The sequence below is a fragment of the Branchiostoma floridae genome, unplaced genomic scaffold (assembly GCF_000003815.2).
Source record: "Branchiostoma floridae strain S238N-H82 unplaced genomic scaffold, Bfl_VNyyK Sc7u5tJ_1548, whole genome shotgun sequence".
In the NCBI taxonomy this organism is placed as follows: Eukaryota; Metazoa; Chordata; class Leptocardii; order Amphioxiformes; family Branchiostomatidae; genus Branchiostoma; species Branchiostoma floridae.
The window spans coordinates 276,767-297,889 of NW_023365749.1; the positions used below are offsets into that span (position 1 = coordinate 276,767).

The following is a 21,123-nucleotide window of genomic DNA, read 5'->3' on the forward strand; positions in this document are numbered from 1 at the left end:
TCAGACAAATATACAAACTTCTCTTTTCTAACATTCAAAAGTGCCCTGAAAATCCTTCGGATAAACTATCCTAGCCCCCTGTATTGCAATAGACTCGTATGTTCCGTTCTTATTTTATCGTAACTTAGTCAGTATTTGATTATCCTAATGTACCGCTATCACATTCTATTTATTACTTTACTTTATGATTTATTGTTTATAATTAGTTTTGTAGAGTATAGGGGAGGAAGGCTTATAATTAAGCTGCATACGATTTTCCCTCCTCCTGTGCGTTTGTATGTTTTGCTCGTGTTATGTTTTATGTATTTTCTTGTGCAAATAAACAAACAAACAAACAATCAATATAAAAAGACATTTTGCCTCTGCAGGAGAAAATAAACATTCGCTTTTAAATCGAATTGAATTAAAAAGTTCATTGATATGACTTTAGCACGAATTTGAAGATGTTTTGCGTTACAATGAAGGCACCACAATGAATGATTTCAGAAATGTAACTACAAAATCTGTCTCTTATCGGATTTTTATTATTTGTTAAAATTCTGTTTATCCAGAATGGGATGGGATGAAGCTACACCGTAAACGCTACGTCACCGTATCAATATCGATTAGTATCGGCAGTGACGTATACGTATGTATCAATTGATCATTGGTTGCTGCACACGCTGGTCTGTATCATGCAATGGCCCAAAGTCCAAGTCTGATAAAAGCTGACACTAGAAATACGAAAAAAAATATGGTTTTTGCATTATCACCTTTGGCATAGACAAGCAACGCCGCGAGTTTTTATTGTCTGTTTCACTTGTATGTTTATAATGCCTGTACACTATCGTTAAATTGATGTTCATTTGCAATACGCCTAACGTTACGTTGTAGCCATGAATTTGCAATAAACTAAAGCTCTAACGTTAGCGTTGTCGGTTCTAAAACCGCTTTTCACGGAAGTAAAAGGGGAAATTTCTTATTTGCGTGAACAGAGAGACAAGACAAACGTCCTGGACAAGTGCAAGGCGCGTCCCCGACCCTTTATCTCACCTGCACGGCGAGTTAAACACCTGTTCTCACGGCACACACCTTCCTGGCGACCAGGTAAACAAACGTCACCATAACAAACGTCGTCATGGGACCAAACACGCGAGGCATGCCGGGATACATGCCTGCCTGCCATCTTGGAGGTTTTTGTTTCTTCGCGATCGTCTTGTGGGTCTCAAGTCACGAAATTCTATCCTCTTGGGGATCCTTCGTCTTGTCTTTTGTCCTCAGCGTCTTGCAAGACGTCTTGTGAACTTGTACGCCGTTCGCAGAAGGAGTAGGTAGGTGTTTCCGGGTTCTTGTGGATTTTATTTTTCCGTTGTTGTTTTTGAGGCGAAACAGGACGTGTTCGTTTGCGTTACCAACGCACGTTCCTTCTTCATCATGATATTCCAGAACACGATTTTCACGTTTGTCTATTGTACTTCTACTTGTTACGTTGGTGTTTAGGATAAACATTGACTTCCTGAAATTTCGTTGTCGGATTTAGGGAGAAGAGGAGCTAACATTTTCGCAGCGGCTTCTCAGTTTCATCTCCAGCGGTACCTAGGATCCTCCGCTGCCGAGGAGGTTGGAGATACACTCCCTGGAGAGACGGAGGTTGGGAGAAGGAACCTTCCAAGTGTGCAATGACCGCCGTCCTGCCGCCCCAGCAACCCAGCGCTAGCTATGGCACGGACACTGGGATAGGGTCGGGGGACTCCTTCTTCGACGACACGCCGACGAGCCGCACGCGTTCTCCCTCCCCTGCCGCGGCCCGACGGTCGCCCTCCCCTCCCCGGCGTAAAGCCACGATGTCCGGCGGGAAGACTCGCTCCCGGTCCCGATCAGACTCCTACACGGACGCCTCGTACTCCGACTCGTTCGACTCCGAGTCCGAGACTAGAACGCCGACTCCTACACGGGCCGGTAAGAAGAAGGGAAAACGGGCGTCAAGCGAAACTTCCAGATCTCCAAGAAAAGGTGGGTGATGCGATGATAAGTTAATCACCATGTCGCAATTATTGCAGAATATTGCCACAAAATTATCATGTTACATTGTAGCATAAATGTGTCAGCATATGGTGGGATCTGACACACCCTCTATAAAATTTTCATGTTAAGTAATGACAAATGATATTATATTTTTTCTCAATTGCAAAAAAGGTGAGAAGCAAATGAAAGAAGAAGAACTAAAATGACATAGCTTCAAAAAATTGGTAACAAACTTGTTTCAAAATTCATGAAATATTGCCACGAAAATTATGTTGCATATGCAAATAATTCCAACATATTTTAGGATATGACACTGTCTGTTTTCAACAGTGTCATATTAGATCTTGATATGTTTGTTTGTTGATGAACACAAACGTGATAAACAACACTAAATAAACATACCGAACCAAGGGCGGGCTTAAAAGCTTTCGCGTCTGAAAAGGTATAAGGTCTCTGTGGTGGTATCTTATTTTGTCTTTAAGGCATTGTATTGGTATTTACAGGTGTAAAGAAGTTAGATACAACCACCTTACAGTGCCTTCATAAGATATTTACAAGGATAAAACCCCTGAGGTTAACAAACACGCTATTTTGCATCTTGAGTTTGTTTCGGCTGTGGTTACAACACTTGAGCGTGAAACCATGGAATTCGCTTGTTATTTTAGCTCCTCCTCTCGAAAGGACGCTGCCCCTCTTGTTTTATTCTTTAGAGCTAGAAGGAAACCGAAGTTTGCTACACTAAATTAAGCACATTGTCGATACTTTTTTCAAGATTGCTTCAAGTGCTTGCTAGTTTCAATTGTCAACAATGCAGAAGTTTAACCGAAATTTTAAAACCATACCTTCGAAGCAGTATACAACAGATGACAGAGAAAGACTCAGAAACACTTTTGGAATAACCAATTCATCAGGCTGTAATTGGAAACTAAAAGGGATGTAAACTCAAAATGCTATTATTATAATACAAATACATGATGTCATGAACTGTCTACCAATAATTTTTCCCTTTTACGATTGGCATTCTTCTAATAACTACTTATCCCTGATACATTAAAATCATTTTATCGTGATATCAACCGACATTCCCACCAAGCTAGAAACTGAAGACTTTACCTCCCACGGGGGCGATCAGAACATAATCAAGTTCAATTTATTTCTCGTTATCAGACGGAAGCAAACATTAAAAGTGTTGACATATGGACCAGTACGATTACCATTTTTGTTTCTAAAGAATGGGTAATTCTAGAGCAGACGCAAAGTGCTTCATGCAAATTGTACCCTGAAATATGTCCACTTATATAGAACAAAAAATTGTGTCAATTTTGCTATTGATCAATCTTTGAACACAGGAGGTTGAAGTACAAAGCAATCTTAGGTCGTAGGTTTCCCTTAGAAAAGATGCACAGTTACATGTCAGCAGTTGAACTTTTTTAGGTCCACTTTACATTGTACATCATACTACATGTCGGTAAGAGCTCTGGTACATTGAGCCTCCTTTATTTATACATTTGTAATATTCATATGCAGAGTGCAAGTGTCTTCTTTTCTGTAAGTTACCAGCGAGAGAAAAGATTTCTGTACGTTAGAAGTCAGTAAAGCTGTTTTTGTTTCCTTCTCTTGTTGAATATGTACAGTCCTATGGTTTGTCCTCAACAGTCAGGTCATACACAACATCTGGTTTGTGACCAGGTATGTCTAGTGAGTGTTGTTGTTAGCACAGAAGTATTTGAGGTAACAACCGAGATGCTATTATTACACCAAGCCTCTATTGTAATGGCGTATTGTGAGGTTTAACCTCTATGACTCAAAACAACTATCCCGTGTAGTTTGACTTTGTTATTGCATAGTTGAGTGAGTTAATGATAATGTAGGTGAAAACCATATTGTCAGTTAACATTGACAGTTTTACCCTGCAATGCCATTAGGCCGTCCGCAGGACCTGTCCCTCCATCGTAGGATCTAAACTTCCTTGTCAAGGAAAATTTCACCCCATCTGAACTCAATAGCATGATATTGATAAAGAGGTATTTTCGTAAAATGACAGATTTAACAGAAAAAACAAGCACATCTATGTTCATTTAACAGGGAACGACAGAATGATAAACCAGATGGAGAGTGGACATTGTGGGCTCCCAAACAATGAGTGGGATAGAAAAAAATGTAAAGCTGGACAGCACTGATTGCCATTAACGTGTTTACTACAATAACGTATTAACGCTGCTGTACATGTATGTACCCTACATGACCATCTCATGCATGGTTGAGTGCTTTATTCGGTAGCTCCGTTAGTCAATAGCGGTACGGAACACAGTTGTAGCAAGTGTAGTGGTGTTCAGTGGTCAGGGAGTCATACTGAAGTGGTAACCAACATCCCGGTGGCCTTTTACAAGTCGGGAAACTATTAAAAGTATTATAAAACTACAATTACCAGATCCTGTATTATGGAGATTATAACTCTCCAAGCAGAGGTTTAGCTATGGCGTGTTTTGGACGTCTTTGGCAGGTGTTTTTGTTGGGATTTCTATTTTGTCAGCTTTTCATTGTGAATATACTAGCCTATCTACAGTGTAGTGGTGTCCAGTGGTCAAGCAGTCATACTGAAGTGGGTATACCACATCCCGGTGGCCTTGTGCAAGCAGGACATGTAGAAACACAAAAAAATAAGATTTACTGCAAAACTTAGTTTACCCCCAGATACTCTGGAGATCATAACTCTCCATAGAAATTATTCTCCATCTTCTTTTGTAGGCGTTTTTGTCAGGCTTTCCATTAACTTGATTCAGTGAGCTTTTCATTGTGCATAATATATACAATGTTTTATAACACACAAAGTAAAGCTGACCAAATAAAAAGCTTGTCAAAAATGCCCAAAAAGACTCTCAAAACAAGCCAGGGCCTAACCTCTGCTTGGAGAGTAGACATTATTATGCTTGAAAACAATCACAAATTTGATTTGTTAAAAAAGGATTTTTCATGATGATATAACAAGAAATTGCCTTAGGAACATAAAATTGCAAGTTTGCCTCCCCCTTTTTTCTGTTCCAAAATTGATGAATTCCATAGAAATGTATTCAAATTCAATTTAAGATAACCATTGTAAATACTGTAGGTATTACTAAGTTATTAACATGTGCCCCCTCCCCCACCAAGCTATTCTGTCATGTGTAGTAACCAGCACAGATCAGATGTCAGTAATGTTTTCTGTACAACAAAGTCAGCTGCTGCTCAAGGTCAGCGGTATGTCTGTGTGGGTACACTCCGTATCATGTATCAGGTGAACGTGTCATGGCAAAACACTCCAGCACTGTACCTTAAGGTGGTAATCTCACTGCACAAGGGGCACTGGTGCGACACTGGGGGTTCGCTCACTGCAGCACTGTTGTGTTATTTTTACTGTGCCCTGCCAGTGCCCCAAGTGCAGTGAGATACCACCTTTCAGGGTTCTAGCCAGGATTTTATTTTAGCGTAGTGGGAATGGCACGGTAGCGAAGTGACTAATCAGAAGATTGGTGTGGAAGGGGGGGGGGGTCTTGGTCCTTCCACGGTGAGATTTGAAGATGTAGAGTTGACAGTTAGGATTTTTGGTTCAGTTTTGAGTGGCATATTATCATTTTTCATTGTTCAGACATTGATTAGTCATTGTTGAGCAAGCAAATGACAGCAAAGCACCACTACACTGGTTAAAAATTAGCGTAGTGGCCCTTATTTTAGCGTAGGGGTCACAAATTTTAGCGTAGGGGCCCACTACGCTAAAATGCACTAGCTAGAACCCTGCCTTTACTTGTTCAGTTGTTATTACAACTGACACAAGGAATAGATCTGAGCCACTGTACAATTTAGTGTACCTTTAATTTTTGGCTTTATTCTTCTCAAAATGATTGTTAGATTGGCATGAATTTGACATTGATAGGGTGGCAATTGTAATGTAAGAGAACTGTTTTTTAATCATTTTTCATTTTCAAATCGATTGATTGTCTTTCCTTTCCTATTAAGAATACAATCAAAGCCAAGACATTCACTGGACAGGTGTGCTCCTAGCTAGCCTAGAAACTCATCAAGCTTATAGGTTATTACCAAAATTTAACTTAATCCTAGATACAGTGTTAATGTTAGTACTTGTACACGACCATGCGTTGTCATATCAGTCATCTGTTACAGTGTTTCCGTAGCCTCTACCAGGCTTCGTGGTTTGGTGGTCTAATTGTAGAAATTGGTCAAATAGAGTAAATACTACGCTAGGGGAGTCAGCCGGCCGATTAGGGACATTCTCCAAACCAGGCTTCGTGGTTTGGTGGTCTAATTGTAGAAATTGGTCAAATAGAGTAAATACTACGCTAGGGGAGTCAGCCGGCCGATTAGGGACATTCTCCAAACCACACAGCCTGTGAGGAGTCGCTATCGTCTTTGTAGTCGACTAATCGCTATCTAATAGGTGCGAAGTGGTTAAATTACCCATTTATTGCTTTCCGACTCGCCCGTGACGGGTCTTGACAGCAGCGGCCGGTCAAGGAACATGTGACAGGAAGCGGTCAGAGGTATCATCTAAAACAACGCTAGATACCTATGTTACTTTATTAACTGCAGCCAACGGGCCCGAAAATAACTGTATGTTTGCGAAAATAGATTGTCCTACCACCATGAGCGGGCCATTAGCACATGGTCGCGGCACCGTCCGCACGGAAACCTCCTTTCAAATCCGGCAACGCGGCAAAAATGACTGGTTCATTTTAGTAATTTCACCCATGAAAATAACGTCTGTGATTTTGTTTATCTCCTGGTATGGGTTTTAGAAGTCCCATACCTTCTGATAAATGAGAAATTTACCGAGAAAAACAAGTTATAACAAATCACCCGCGCTTGTTGTCACGTTTGTTGATTGTCGGGCCACTTCACTAAAAGCATGGGCGAGCAGTTTGTTAAAAAGAAACACAGACGCCTTTATTTAAATAAATATTATGAAGTCATAAACTTTTTAATATTTTTTTCCTTTAAATCTTTAACGAATAAACTTACAATTCATTTGTAAGGTTAAATGTAGAGAATAATGATACCGCACGCATCGCTTCTACCCGCATTACAGTAGGCTATCCCATTGACCCGTATTGACCTCGCGAGCGCCATGCTGAAATTTCGGGCCGTCAAAACACAAGCCGAAAAGGCCATCTTCTACCGTGATTTCCCGACAATTATCATTGAAAATCGATGTTGCTACACCTTTGAAAATGACGTAGTCGTCTTCGGCAATATTTTTATCGCATGCGTTTTGTTGTCGTTCTTATTTTCACCTTTGTCCCAGACCTAGCTGTTCCACGCGCCCGCCGCACCCCACTGGGCGCTGGACGATTTACGACTTAAATTATCTCCAGCGCTGAGCTACTTCCTTTGTACAAATAATTGGGGGATTAATTCTATATCGTGTGTTCTTACCGACTCCTCACAGGCTTGTGGTTTGAAAAATGGACCTTCTCGGCCGGCTGGCTCCCCTAGCGTACGGTGACTCTATTTGTCCAATTTCGACAATTAGACCATCAAACCACGAAGCCTGGTAGAGGCTAGTGTTTCCGCCAGAGGGGCGTCCACCCGTCCAATGACGGTCTCATTTCGTTTTGGACGGCTTGAACGCAACCAGAGGCCGTCCTCATAAAAAAATTGCGACCCACATTTTGCCGAGAAATCTGTACAAAGTCGATAAATGTAAACCGCAGTTTTTTGTTTTGTATTGAAGCTAGAGGCTTAGGGGACGCCGTCCACAGTCAGAAAGCCGCTCACTGTTTGTTTTCCTATTGTTATGGTTGTTGACAATGTGTGTCGGCGGCCTTTTGCGAATTTGCCCTGTCGAAAACTTGGCGGTAGGTCGATCTCACTATAAGTATAACACTACAAACTAAACTTTGTTATTGGGAGAAATAAGACAACACACTAACTTTGTCTAGATTAACAACTTTAGTCTCTGTTTTCATCGTAAATCATCGTAAACAAAACAAAACACAATCAGAAACATGTGCCCACCGGCCCGGGTACTCGGCACGGGAATTCCCCGACCTCGTTCAAGTTCGTTATCGGCAACACAGCGGAAAAAATAAAGTGTTCACATAAGAGGTGCTGGACGTAAAAAACATCAAGTATAACTTTGGTTCCTTTTGATATGAGTTTTGAGCCCGCAAAATCTCCGAAAACGGCAGAAATTTTCGGGATAATGCGCTCCAATTTAAATCAAAATGGCGCTCGAGAGCTTGTTGTTTATCCTGGCCAATCACAGCGCTAGTTTCCCATGACGTCGCCAGCTTTCCCAGATCTCGCGAGAAGTCGCCGCGGGAGATTGCGGGATTTCGGCCGCCATTACGCACATTGCCGCCGATAGACGATGTTTTTCGTCATTTCTGATCCTTGTTTCTGAACGCAAATTTCTCGATCTATGGAAGGTTTTAGATGATTTATAAGTATACCACAACATAAAATACAATATATACAAATGTTATTTCTTTTTTGAAAGTCCAAGAACCGTTTCTGGAACTTTTTAAAAGTAGTAGTACCCGTTCGGTGCGGCATACCGGTACACAGCACAAATCAAAACATCCTTGTTGTTACGGCACTGAACTTTATCGGACGTTAGTTGTTTTGTTTTTTCTTGCGAATTTTCGCGGTTTTACAATTGAATGTAATTTTCGCGGTTTTACAATTAAAATTAATTTTCGCGGTTTTTTAATTAAATTTAATTTTCGCGGTTTTCGCGCCCCAAGGTGGACGGCCTCCCAGCTGAGGTCTGGCGGAAACACTGATCTGTTATGACCATTACTGTTTGGGGTAACTGTTTGACTTGTCTCTGCCTCGGACAGGAAGCTTTGTAGCGGGGTAATCCAGGTTTAATCGATAACACACCTGGCCGTTGTTAGGGTGTTTGGGGAGACTATTTGAACAAACCGTGGTGGAGTTATAATCAACTGTTCCTCTGGGAACCAAACAAACCGTCGGCTGGTTTAAACGTTTATGGACAGGTTTACACGAGTCTATTGAAAACGTAAGGCCGAGGGAAAAAATGTTTTTCCTGTTTCCCTACCTACCCTAGAAAAACCTGCCGACCCTAGACTTTTTTTGGTGGGCAGTGGAGTCACATAGTTTCCAGTTAGAATTTTTATTCAGCATGCTTCTTATTAAAGTAAAAAAAAGCTTATGTAATGAAGGATAAATGCATACACAGATTTGTAACAATTATGAACAAAATTAAAGATTGTCATTGGAATCATATAAGTGCCCTCACACATTTCGGTTATGGAGTTGTTTAAACTGTGATATTGTATCACTATCAATAGAGTTTGGGCCAAAGTCTCAAAAGAAAATTAAAAAAGGCAAGATAATCTCTACCTGTTGACCAAAATTTTTCAGGACTAAAACAGGAAACGCTACATTTTTTCCTAGGCCTACCAGTAATACATTCCAATTCTGTATCTCAGTGTCAATCGGCTAACATAACTACCCTTTAACATAACATGCCAACTTCATAGGCAGCAGTGCTGATAAGATATAGATCTAGATCTTCTATAAAGCAATGGAAAAATTTGAAATGTCATTCTTGTGATACTCCCAAGGGAAACACTTGTCATGGCAGCAATAACGCACACCTACATTGTGAAATGTATCCAGAGGGCAGGGGCATATTTCTTTGTTGTCCAGTTACTGCAGCGCATTCAAACATAAAACTCGGGTAGTTTGAATAAACAACTCAAATGTCTTCTATCAATATATACATTATGCCAGAAACAAAGGTGCCATGATATAATATTTCAAAATACACACAAATCATTATGTAACATCCACTTGTGTGGAGCTCCATATATTATACCTACATGGTGCATTAAAATTTAGAAGTCGATTCTCTAAGTCCAATATGGCCAGTGTTATAGGGCGTTTATCAGCATCAGATGCCCTGAACTGTTAATAACGATGATTTATTCATGAAATAAGCGTTGAGAACACCAACACGTCATGTACTTACGTACTGTGTCACGCTAGCCGCGCTGCAAGACACACGTAAGTGGCTTCGACATTATCTGAATTCTGAAGGTGGAAGGGTCGTTATGAATTATTAACGAGGCAGTGAAATAATTATCCTGGCAACCTTGTGCCCCTGTGGTTGATCTTGTAAGATCTTTATGTTAGAATGATATCAATTATTCAGTTCCAACGTGTGTGTATCCAGCCTGATGTGTAAGGAAATTACTGCCTTCATCAATTTATAATCATGCATGGATTACATCAATGGCTTAAAGATATTCGCCAAAAATAGTTACTCAAGCAACTGGATATGGTTTTGAAACGGTCAGATGTTTCGGATAGAATCCACTATCCTTCGTCAGTGACACTGAAGAGATCTGGAAGAAACAGGTCTTTTATACTCTAACTATGAATGAAGACAATTTCAGATGTCCAATAGGAAAGGTTGTAAGACAATTCAGACTGAAGACAATTTGGATTCCAAAGAAAACAAAGCTAAGCCAAAGTCAAGCTGAAGACAATTTGGATTTCAAAGGATATCAAGGCTAAGACACAGTTAATGCAAATGAGTCAATTAGCTCCTGTTGTTTTAGTTACAGGAGCTAAAAGTTAGGATAGTGGATTCTATCCGAAACGTCTGACCGTTTCAAAACCATATCCAGTTGCTTGAGTAACTATTTTTGGCGTATCTTATTACCTGGATGTCTAACCTACATTGACGCTTAAAGATATTGTATGGCTCAGTTCATAGCTGTCTTTGGTATCCTTCAATATCATGAAATGTTTAATATTGAAACACAACAAGAACCACTAGACCAAAAATTCAATTAAAAACAACCAAACATTTCTCATCAAGGTCCCTCTTTGGTCATGAAACTGTTTCAAAACTGTAGCAGCTTTATATTACCACAAGACTGACAAGTCAGTATGTCATAACCATAGACTCTATGACAGAAATTAAGATGGTATGATATAGAAGGTTAGTATGAACCTTTACATTACAATTTTTGAAACTTACCAGTAACTGAGTAGGATCCAGTAAAAATGTGGGGGTTCCTTCAAACAGCAATTCTTCAAAATTACACTGTTAGACATAGAGCTTTTTCTGTAAAATGTCATTAACAGCCCTCTCCACTCTGTATCATGTACATGTTACTAGCATGTACCTCGTGTCTATGGAAGAACCTAAGTCAGAACTCAGGTATAATTGTGGTAATGACTGGTTAGGAGATGGTTTAATGTGCCAATCCACATTCCTGGCTCCTAGAGTCCACTTGGACTGAAGTGATGTAAATTTTCACAGTCTGTAGTTAAAGCCCCCATCTTTTCCTCTCCAACTGGAAATGCAGTATTTGGACCATCTCACATGGAACTGCAGCTACTGTGGACAGTAGTTATAAAGGAGTTAGTGTTGAGCAGAGGTACAGGCAGGAGTATAGAGTGCACATCTGCTTCAGTAGGACTAGTAGTGTTGTGTGCTGAGACTTGGATTCGGAAAAGAACAGTCTAGCAGGACTTTGCTGAGATGGGCTGCAGTTGGGAGAGGGCTCGGCAGTCAGCAACGAACAGAAAGCAGTGGAAGTCAGTGATAGTCCGCCTCTGATCATTATTGTGCGCTGAAACGCAGTGAAGAAGAACAACAACTGAGATGGTGTCATCACAGGCACCGGGGCAGGAGACTTGGATATAGAGTTGAGATCTGTTGTATCACAGGTGTTGTGTAGTGAGAGATGTCACTACCACTGGTACAGAGGCAGGACATTGAGTATAGAGTTGAGATCTGTTGCAGCACAAGTGTTAGTGAGATGTACCACCACCTGTATGGAAGCAGGATGCTCGAGTATAAAGCTCAGATCTTCTGCAGTAGGAGTGTTGTATAGTGAGAGATGGCCCCACCACTGGTAAAAGAGGCTGGACGCTCGATTATAGAGTTGCTGTAGTTGGAGTGTTGTGTAGTGAGACACCGGTATGGCACCATCACTGGTACGAAGGAGTCTGGGAGCACCATGGGAAGGGAAGCTGTGTGTCATCACTGACATAAGCAGCTGTGAGACTAAGGGTACAAATGTACAGAAGCCACACGTTGTAGCAGGTATTCTTGTGTTTTTTACCTTCCCCAAGAAGGTTATTTTGTGTTTGTTTGTCTGTGTATCTGTGAATAGCATAACTTGATAAGCCTTGAATGGCTATTTGGTAGGTCGAAAGGGGTCGGGAAGACAAGGATCAACAATCGACATAGCTTAACATGCTATTTCTGTCTTCTAATCAAAATCTTGTAGGTAAGAGCTTTAGATTGTGTGTGGAAAAAGCATGTTAAGTTTGTTTACCATAATAGTATAACATGCTAATCTTTTATAAATGAAGGATTAACCAGACGGAGTAAAGGGAGAGAGAGAGACTAATAAAAGCAATTGTCCATACTTAGAATTACTAGTTCAGGTCTTATTCATAATCATAAAAGTTTAGAATTCCGTGCATAACAGAGGTATGTAAATGTGCATATTAGTAGAGGATTGTCAAGCAAAAACATATATGTAATAAATGCATGCCATATAGTCCAATTCTGCATAAGCTATCAAGGTGAAAAGATACTAAGTTTGTTGGGATGGTAAACCTATGTAATCCCCATGTTTGGGTGTCGCCAGGGGTGTTTGATACTGTGTACTGTAGGGAGAAATATACTCTATAAAGTAATCCATCTTCCAACCAATCAATCACTCACTTAACGTTTATTAATTCAGCCAGGCAGCCCTATTGGTGTTTACGACACTTTACAAAGGTCTAGTACTATAGTAGTATAGAGTAGAGGGTCAGGGTCAATGCAGTAAAACACACTTAAACTCGCACCTAGAGTACATACGAATGCAATTATTGTGCTCCATTGTAGATCTAGGAGTCCATATCCGTGTAGGGTCTATAGCAGGCTTAGTTTATTGGAAATGTTATCAATGATTAGCTAGTTACGCTAGGATTTCTGATGTAGGAACGGTATGTCATTGAGTTCATTTGCATAGAGCTTACACCTTGGCGATACAAATTTGTTATGAACCAAACAAGTGACAAAAGTGACAACCCAGTATTGTACGTAGAAACATCGGATAGATCTATGGAGTAGACCTTTTTTTTACCATTTACAGTATCATAGTGTGTTCTCTTGCAATTAGCCTTTGGGCCTGAGCTTGCGAATATAGGTTGTTATTGTTAGTAACAGCTAGATGGTGACATAAAGTGAGGTTTAAACATTGATGTCCTTAATGTTGTAATTAGGCACAAATTTGACAAATCGTGGATTCTTCCGATACTTACAATAAGAAATGCTAAATACAACAATTACATCACTTAACTTGACAAATGTCGATAACTGTCAGGGCTCTTACTGGTCAAAACTCAAAAAGTCTACATAATGAGAGAGGAAGGAAAAGGATTAAATTTTCAACTGTACATAAATGTACTTTACCTGTCATGTACTTTACCTGTATGTCATGATTGTAAAACTGGAATGAGTCCAGCAAATCTTGGATCATTTCTAAATTCATAGTTTCAATAAAACCACTCCCCCCTGGCTAAACCAAATCTAACATATTGTATGTACAGCAGATAAAAATCCTTTTCACTATGATTGTAAACCTTTTGAGTCTTGACCAATGAGACCGCTGCCATCTGCCAGGACACATTGATTCCTCAGTTGTACTGTAGTGATAGGCAGAATGTGGCAAACAATGTGGCAATATTGACTTCACAGCTGTAAGAGTGGCAAAAGTCAGTAGAGCATGAATACATGTACCATGTATGTTTGAAGATATTTCTATGTAAAGTTGTAGTACATGTAGTAGTTATAACTAACAGTACAATGATGTATGCTATGTATCCTGATCTTCCTTTTGGTGAGCAGAAACTGCACTTTTTTTATAAGTTCCTTATTTTGATTTTTTTTCTCACAAATTACTATACTGCATTAGACTTTTGTAAGTCAACTTGGTAAAGCTTGCCTCTGGTGTAACACACTAGCTTTACTGGTACATTTATAAATGGTAGTGGATTTGTTGTACTGTACACAAATTACTTTCCACATCTAAGCTTTATTTGAAATGACATTCTGACTTTGAAGTGCTCAATGTTTTTTCATGCTGACAAATGATACTTATATAAGTTATTATATTATTACATGTCCAAAGCCAGTTACAGATTAAAGCTTCTATTAAGGTATCAAACACAAATGTCTCAGTTACTGAAATTGGTTTGTAAAAAAAAACCCTCATGTTCTTTTCTTTCAGATAAAGTTGGCTCCTCAAACAGCAGCATTTTCATAACGAGAAGCCGGAGATGGCCGTCCAACTCTTCCCTCACTAGTGGTAACAACACTGAACAGTATTCACTCTTCACAGGGAAAAAAAGCATGCAGAAAAATGCATCCTCCTCTTAACTAGCTTTAACTGTCTTCCTGTACGTCCTAACTTGTCCTGCATGGTACATGTACATGCTTTATCCCTGTCTGCAATGGAATGCTACTGACTTTCCTCCCATAACTTCCACTTTTCCTTGATGTTTAAGGTCACACAATTCTGTGGGTAACATTTTATGGCAACCTCAAAAATATACAAAAATGAAAGTGTATTTTTCAATAAGATGTTTTGCAAAAAAAGTGCTTTTCTTTCATGACAGAAAGCAATATATTCTCATTTTACAACAATTTACAGAAATTCAATCTATCCGTTTGTGTCAAATTGTTATCATGATATCTTTATTATGAGAACAAAATCAGCATATCTGAATGTTATCCATGAGACCCTTGTGTGACCTAACCATGACATCCCTCCGCCTTTGCACAGCCACTAACACACCCAAACCCTTGTCCTTAGAACAGAAGATACCACTAATCACACACCTGGTGGTAAAACGTCTCGGTGGTGAAATCTTCTGGTGAACACCTGCATGGGCTCAAGCACAATGTCTTAAAGAAATGTTTCAACGTCTTGTACTTGTCTCTGAGTCTTTGTTTTGTGTTGCTTTTTCTTGTAGCAAAAACTACTGTCACGAAGCACCATGCAGGGTCCAGAGGTCCGCGGTACCGGCCGCAGAGTCTACAGAACACGCCGCGGCCGCAAGGACAGGGCGATGTCACGCGTCGCATACTCTCAGCGCGGCGTGTTAAAATCAAGGACCTCACGAGTCAGATCTTCGAGCTGCAGCGGGAGCTCGACGACTTAAGACGGGAGAACAAACTCCTCAAGACGCTGCAACACAAGCAAGAAAAGGCGCTGACAAGATTCGAGGATCAGGAAAGCGACCTGCCGCAACTTCTCGCGCGACACAGCGCGGAGGTTCGGAACTTGAAGGAGCGGTTACGACACAAACAGGACAGTAACCACCGCTCGGAACAGAAGATTAAAGACTTGCGGGATGACCTGGAGAAAAAGGAGCACCAGGTCTCCAAGCTGCAGAAAATCGTCAGGGACAAAAATCTTGCCGAGAGAGATGAGCTGAACAGGAAGCTGATGAGGACAGAGCAGATGCTGCTGGATAAGGAGAAAAAAGTCACCGTAAGTCCTTCGTGGTCGTCTGTTTTTTGTTTGTTTGTTTGTTTGTTTGTTTTACATACCTGGTAAACCTCCTTAAGGCGTAACACACCAAGTCTGTACTGAACAGTACAAGCTGCATATTCGGACAGAGTTATTTGATCTACACACATAGGGAAGAACCCCTTCTCTTTTGTGGGTCGTGGTGGGTTCTTTAACGTGTTGGTGGTGTGGCTCTCCTCAAACACAGGACCTCCATTTAACGTCCTATCCAAGGGACGGCCCTAACCAAAGCTAGATACTTATTTTCACCTGAGTGAAGTGAGGAAAGTCATGTAAAATGCCTTTCCCAAGGGCTCAAGATCGGTGACAGATTCGAACCCAGAACCTCTGACTTTGTTCCTGTAACAGCTCTTCATAAAAGCAGCATCAAAATGACTACCATACAATAGGCGTGATATACACAAAGGCATTGTCTTTCATCAAGATAAAATAGATAAGCTTCTGAGTACACACTTTAGCTAACGGACAAGACTTGTACAGCTTTCAAGTGGGGGGGAAGAGGGCTAAAAAATAGGGGAAAACTTGTACAGGGAAGTTGGACTATCAATGTAACAATTCGGACGAAACATTCTTACAAGGACTGTGCAAAAATTTTAACAGTAAAACATTTTCCCTTGTCATTCTAACACTTCTCTCAATGGTCTCCACCATAGCACAAAGCTCCTACAAGCTACACTAACTGATCCCTGGGCATTATGTTGACAATAGCAACAGCTTTAACAGGTTAAATGGAGCCTGTAATACTGAACTGTGGGGAGGGATCGGGACATGGTCCAGTTACTGGGTCACTGGGTCGGAACTGTTACTTATAGTGTTGACTGGAAAACATGGTTTGTTTGGAAAACTGCAAGTTATCAGAATTTGTAGCCAGTACTGTTACTAGAGAATGTTCCTGCCAAATTTATGTAGCCTTTCTTACAGCTTCTTTTTTATTATCTGTATTCTTTAGCCAGGGTAGCCCAGCTCAGAGACTTTGCAATGCTCTTCAGTGTTGCTCTGGGTATACATGAATAGAACATGAGCACAATGCAAGAGACAACTAACAAAAACAAACAAAATGAATCTACGTACATGATATCAAGTTCAAATCTGTTTATTTGTACGTTTCTCTTCCTGTTTTTCTCATGAAAATAGTTGTTTTGCAGTAGAAATAGTTAGCTAAAAGTTGTCAGAGGCAAAGGATAGTGGATGCTGTCTGAAAGATTTGACCATTTCCAAATTTTATCTAGTTGCTTCAGTAACTGTTACCTTATGTATCTTACTACCTGGATGTCTAACCTTCATTGACGATCTACACAAGTCTCAGACATAGTCTTTTAATGCTCTCGCGTGACTAGGTCACTCCTTGAACAAATGTACTCTGAAGACGTAAAAAAATTGGAGGTACATGTTTATGCCTTCCAAACTGTCATTGGTTGAAGAATATTCTATTATCTCTACAGGAGTTGAATAAGCACCTGGAGCTGGTACAGGGCAGCTCAACACGACAGCTGAACGCTGAGCGGGCGCGACACAAGGAGACTCAGGACAAACTCTCGTCACTGCAGGAGGAGTACGAACGTCTTCAGAATAAACTCAAGGTGGGTACAGACGTCTTCAAATTACACTTAAAGACAGACGTCTTCAAATTAAACTCAAGGTAAGTACAGATATCTTTAAAATAAACTTAAGGTGGGTACAAACATCTTCAAGGTGCAGGTGAAACGAGCAATCTTTCACACAACCATCAGTTCATAACAATAGCATGAAGTTCTGCTGCAGTACCATAAAAATCTGCTAGGAGGCCCATTATCAAACTTGACTTTCTCTTCCCTACCTACATACCAAATAATATAAAGATCCAATCACCAGCATTTTGTTTGGGGGGGGGGGGCTCATTTGTAAATTTTTTAGACTAGTGAAGGCTGCAGATGCAAGCTTTCTGGGGGTCCGGGGCATTCACCTTCGGAAGATTTTAAAAATTCAACTTGCATTTCCTGATTCATTGATAATTTTTTTGTACTTCCAAGTTTGTGTGTGTGTTGTTTTTTTACCCCCCTGCCTATGGGTATGGTTTCAGTGTTGAAAACAGCCATATCAAACAAGTAGCTTGTCCTACCACAGTTTTCACACCAAGTGTTCCTGAAACACTTCCAGCTGCAACCCGAGATGTTTAAGGGCACTTGAGGTGTGCATTCAGGGCACTTTAGAGGCGTGTTTGCTCTAAATGCGGTCCTTAAGGCTGGAACAAGTCTTTATCTCATTTTCACATATCTAGAAAATTATTTTATCAAATAGTTTTTCATTGGCAATGTTTTGACAGCATCCATGCCTCGGTCTTTTTAGTCATCCAAGGTTAGAGATTGTTTCAGGTCAAAGATGAACAGATAATTGTAAAAGGTTACTTTTGAAAACTCAGGCACACTTCTTACTTTTCTTAGCCAGGCACAATCCAGCTGGCATGGTCAGGCCTCAGGTACTTTTGAACGGACTTTTTGTCTTCGATTCCACTTTGTCATTTGGTGTTTTCCTCTTCAAGTTTTTGTGAACAAGAGTTAGAAAAAATAGTGGAAAGTTATTACAAAAGGTGGTGTGATGTTTTCTTGAATCAGACGTATAGTTTGTTCCCCCGTATGTGTTGTTGGTTATTTTGACAGCAGACGTAGCCGCGCCTACCTGACTGGAATAACACGGCTCCATTGGGGGGCAACGGACAATACCCCGTCACCGGGGGCAACCGCACAAACACGGGAAACAACAGATGGCAGCGTCTGTTGTCGTGGAAACTGTTATGATAACCCTGACCCTTGAAATGCCGTCATCCTTTGAGGGAGAGACAGTGTGGTTTCCAGTTTGATAAGCGAGGACGTCCTTTACAAGGAGGGAATGATTTATTGAGTATGAAGAGCGAGATGTCCCAGTGGATCAACTGGTAGCAGCCTCACAGTTGAGCTCCAGTTGAGCTTCTATTTCCAATTAGATATAAACTGGGAGACCCAGGTTCAAATCCAGGGTAGGGCATCTTGGTTGGGGCTGCACCTGTCTTTCGGAAGAGACGAAAATGTTGGTTCCACGTTTCCAAGAAGGTGTCTCAAGTACTTCGAATTTAAAGGGCTAGCAACCCCTCCCTATTGAAATACCGATATATCCTGCTACAAAAACAGAACCTTTCTGCCTTATGTGTCAATAGGCCATACAAGGGCCTTAACAAACAGATAGGAAGAGAAGCTATCTCATAGGAATACACGACTGACTAGTATAAGAAAGCTTCTTGATGTATTGACCAAGGCTAAAGAAGAAATGCTCCCTGTCTGAAACACACAGCCTCAGTACCTCAGACCACAGTCAACAAAGGTCACATTTTCTATGCAGTGTTTCAGACAGACAACCTCTAGAATACTAATGGCAGCATTAGTATTCTGGGTACAAGGTATAATGGGGTCAAGGGGACACTTTCAGACAGCTGTAGGGAAGCCATTGTGTGCTGGGAGCCGGAAGGGTCAAGGTCACAGAATCTGACATTGACTTGTCCTGTCAGAGTTTGCATTTAGTGTTTGAAGGTCATAGTTTTCATGTTGCTGATCTAAATATAGAATAAAGAGCTGTAATGATAACAGGATTAGATTTTTTCCCTCTTCTAAGTCTAAGAGGAATTTTCCTTTCGAAAGGATATTATTATGAAGCCATAGATAAGAAGAGGATTAAATCTTTCTCTCCTCTAATAGATAGCAGTTGTCCTTCAGAGGAATGCATGTTAAAGACCCCAACACAATTATCTAATATCAATAAGAATAGTGGTGACGAGGTGCACAAAAATACACTTTACCTATCAACAAGATATCTTCCATCCCAATATTAGGATGACGTCTTTACTTTCTTACTTAAAGCAGTGTCTAGACAAAGAAACTAGGACTACATCTTAAGTGAATTTGTTTTTATTTCCCGTCCCCAGGAAAAAGAGAAGGAACTGGACATCAGGAACATCTACTCCAACCGGTTAAAGGTCGGCGGGTCCAAAGCACCCAGTGTGGAAAACAGCCCCAGGAGACCCAAGGTACGATTACCCCAATTTTCCTAAGCATACTTTTATGTCTTCTAAGTCATACTTTTATGTATTACGCAATATATGAATGATAAAGAATTGGCAAAAATATCACAACAGTGCCACAGTGAACGAACCCCGCAGTGCCGCACCGATGCCTCAAGTACAGTGAGATACCTTTATTAATTCAGCTAGCCTTGTATCTGTCCCTATTTTAGCTCCAGCCCCATCAATTGCAAGTCCCTCCACTGGCCAAGTGTGTAGAGTATCTATTAGAGACCTTGCAGTCGGTAGGTCATGAGTTTGATTCCCGGCTGAGTGTGACGGGTCGTTCAGTGTAATATAACCAGCTGCTGCCAGGCCGTGTGCCTGCAAAGCTGGTGTGTTACAGCAAAGGGCGGTTATACCGGCCATATAGATACAGATACAGACTTCAAAAATGCTGCTTTCTCTGCTTAGCACTCATGCAGACCCACATCCCTCTTGTAGCTCCAGCCCCATCCAAGGTTGCCTACGATTGTCTTAGATAGTCATTAGTATTCAGGGCTCGAAATACCACCTGCATATACAGGTTAGTGCAGATAAAATTGAAGCTGTGCAGGTATTTCTGGTGTCTACCTGCACCTAACCTGCACTGGTCCATGTACTGGGTTTATACATAAATGTCATATGATGTAGGTGTGTGTGGATTGTTATGTTATAAGCTGCTGCAGCATTGATAAAGTACATGTAGGAAAGAAAAAATAGCGATGCATTGACCCTGAACAATTTAAGTATGATTCATAATTCTTAACTTTAGAGTGGTGCATGTAAAATTTGTCTGGTGCAGGTAATTTCCAACGTTACCTGCACCAGTGCAGGTATGCAGAAAAAGTATTTCGAGCCCTGGTATTATATGTAGAGCTATCACATCAAACTTGACTGCACTGATTGTTTGATTGACAGTGCTGATATTTGAACCCAGGACCTCTGGCTTTGGGCCAATCACTGTACAGCTATTCCACACAACAATATTTGATTGACAGTGCTGATTTCATTCCCCCAGGCTCAAAATAAGAATACTGCGACCGATGAGTCCAAGGACGACTCCTTCTTCCTGACGGCACAGCTGAACGACTCGCTGGAGGAGGAGAGAAGGAGGCGGGAGGAAGATGATCGCAGGGTGAGGAGACGTCTTAGATATAGTCAGATCCAAAAGATTGGATCTTGGAATCCATAAGCCTGGGTGTGATGGATAAAAATCGTCATGTTAAGATATTAAAACAGATGCCATCGATCCAAGCAGAGTCTACAAGCAAAATTTGCCCCTTAAAAATGCAGGAAATACTATTTCAGAGGGTCTACATTTCTAAATTTTTCCAGAGGAACATGCTACCAGACCCCCTAGGATCTCCAAATTCCAGGATTTTCAAATTCAAAATCTAGGGGACAGAAAAAAAATTTAGGCTGACTAGAACACTGGAATACACCATGTTGTATTCTACATTTATTTTGATGTGACAGTGATTGACAGTGTTGTTTTATCAT

General features: G+C 40.7%; 1 protein-coding gene across 1 annotated transcript in view; it reads left to right on the forward strand.

Annotated features, from left to right (window-relative positions):
* Positions 1–798: 798 nt before the first annotated feature.
* The window catches only part of LOC118408037 (lebercilin-like), a 21,319-nt gene continuing 994 nt past the window's right edge, over positions 799–21,123 (forward strand). The window contains exons 1-7 of the mRNA XM_035808651.1: positions 799–1,310; positions 1,520–1,992; positions 15,016–15,536; positions 17,018–17,155; positions 19,507–19,608; positions 19,815–19,886; positions 20,642–20,813. Of these exons, the coding sequence (XP_035664544.1) occupies positions 1,659–1,992; positions 15,016–15,536; positions 17,018–17,155; positions 19,507–19,608; positions 19,815–19,886; positions 20,642–20,813 (1,339 nt within the window). The 5' untranslated portion in view covers positions 799–1,310; positions 1,520–1,658. The remainder of the gene's footprint in view (positions 1,311–1,519; positions 1,993–15,015; positions 15,537–17,017; positions 17,156–19,506; positions 19,609–19,814; positions 19,887–20,641; positions 20,814–21,123) is intronic.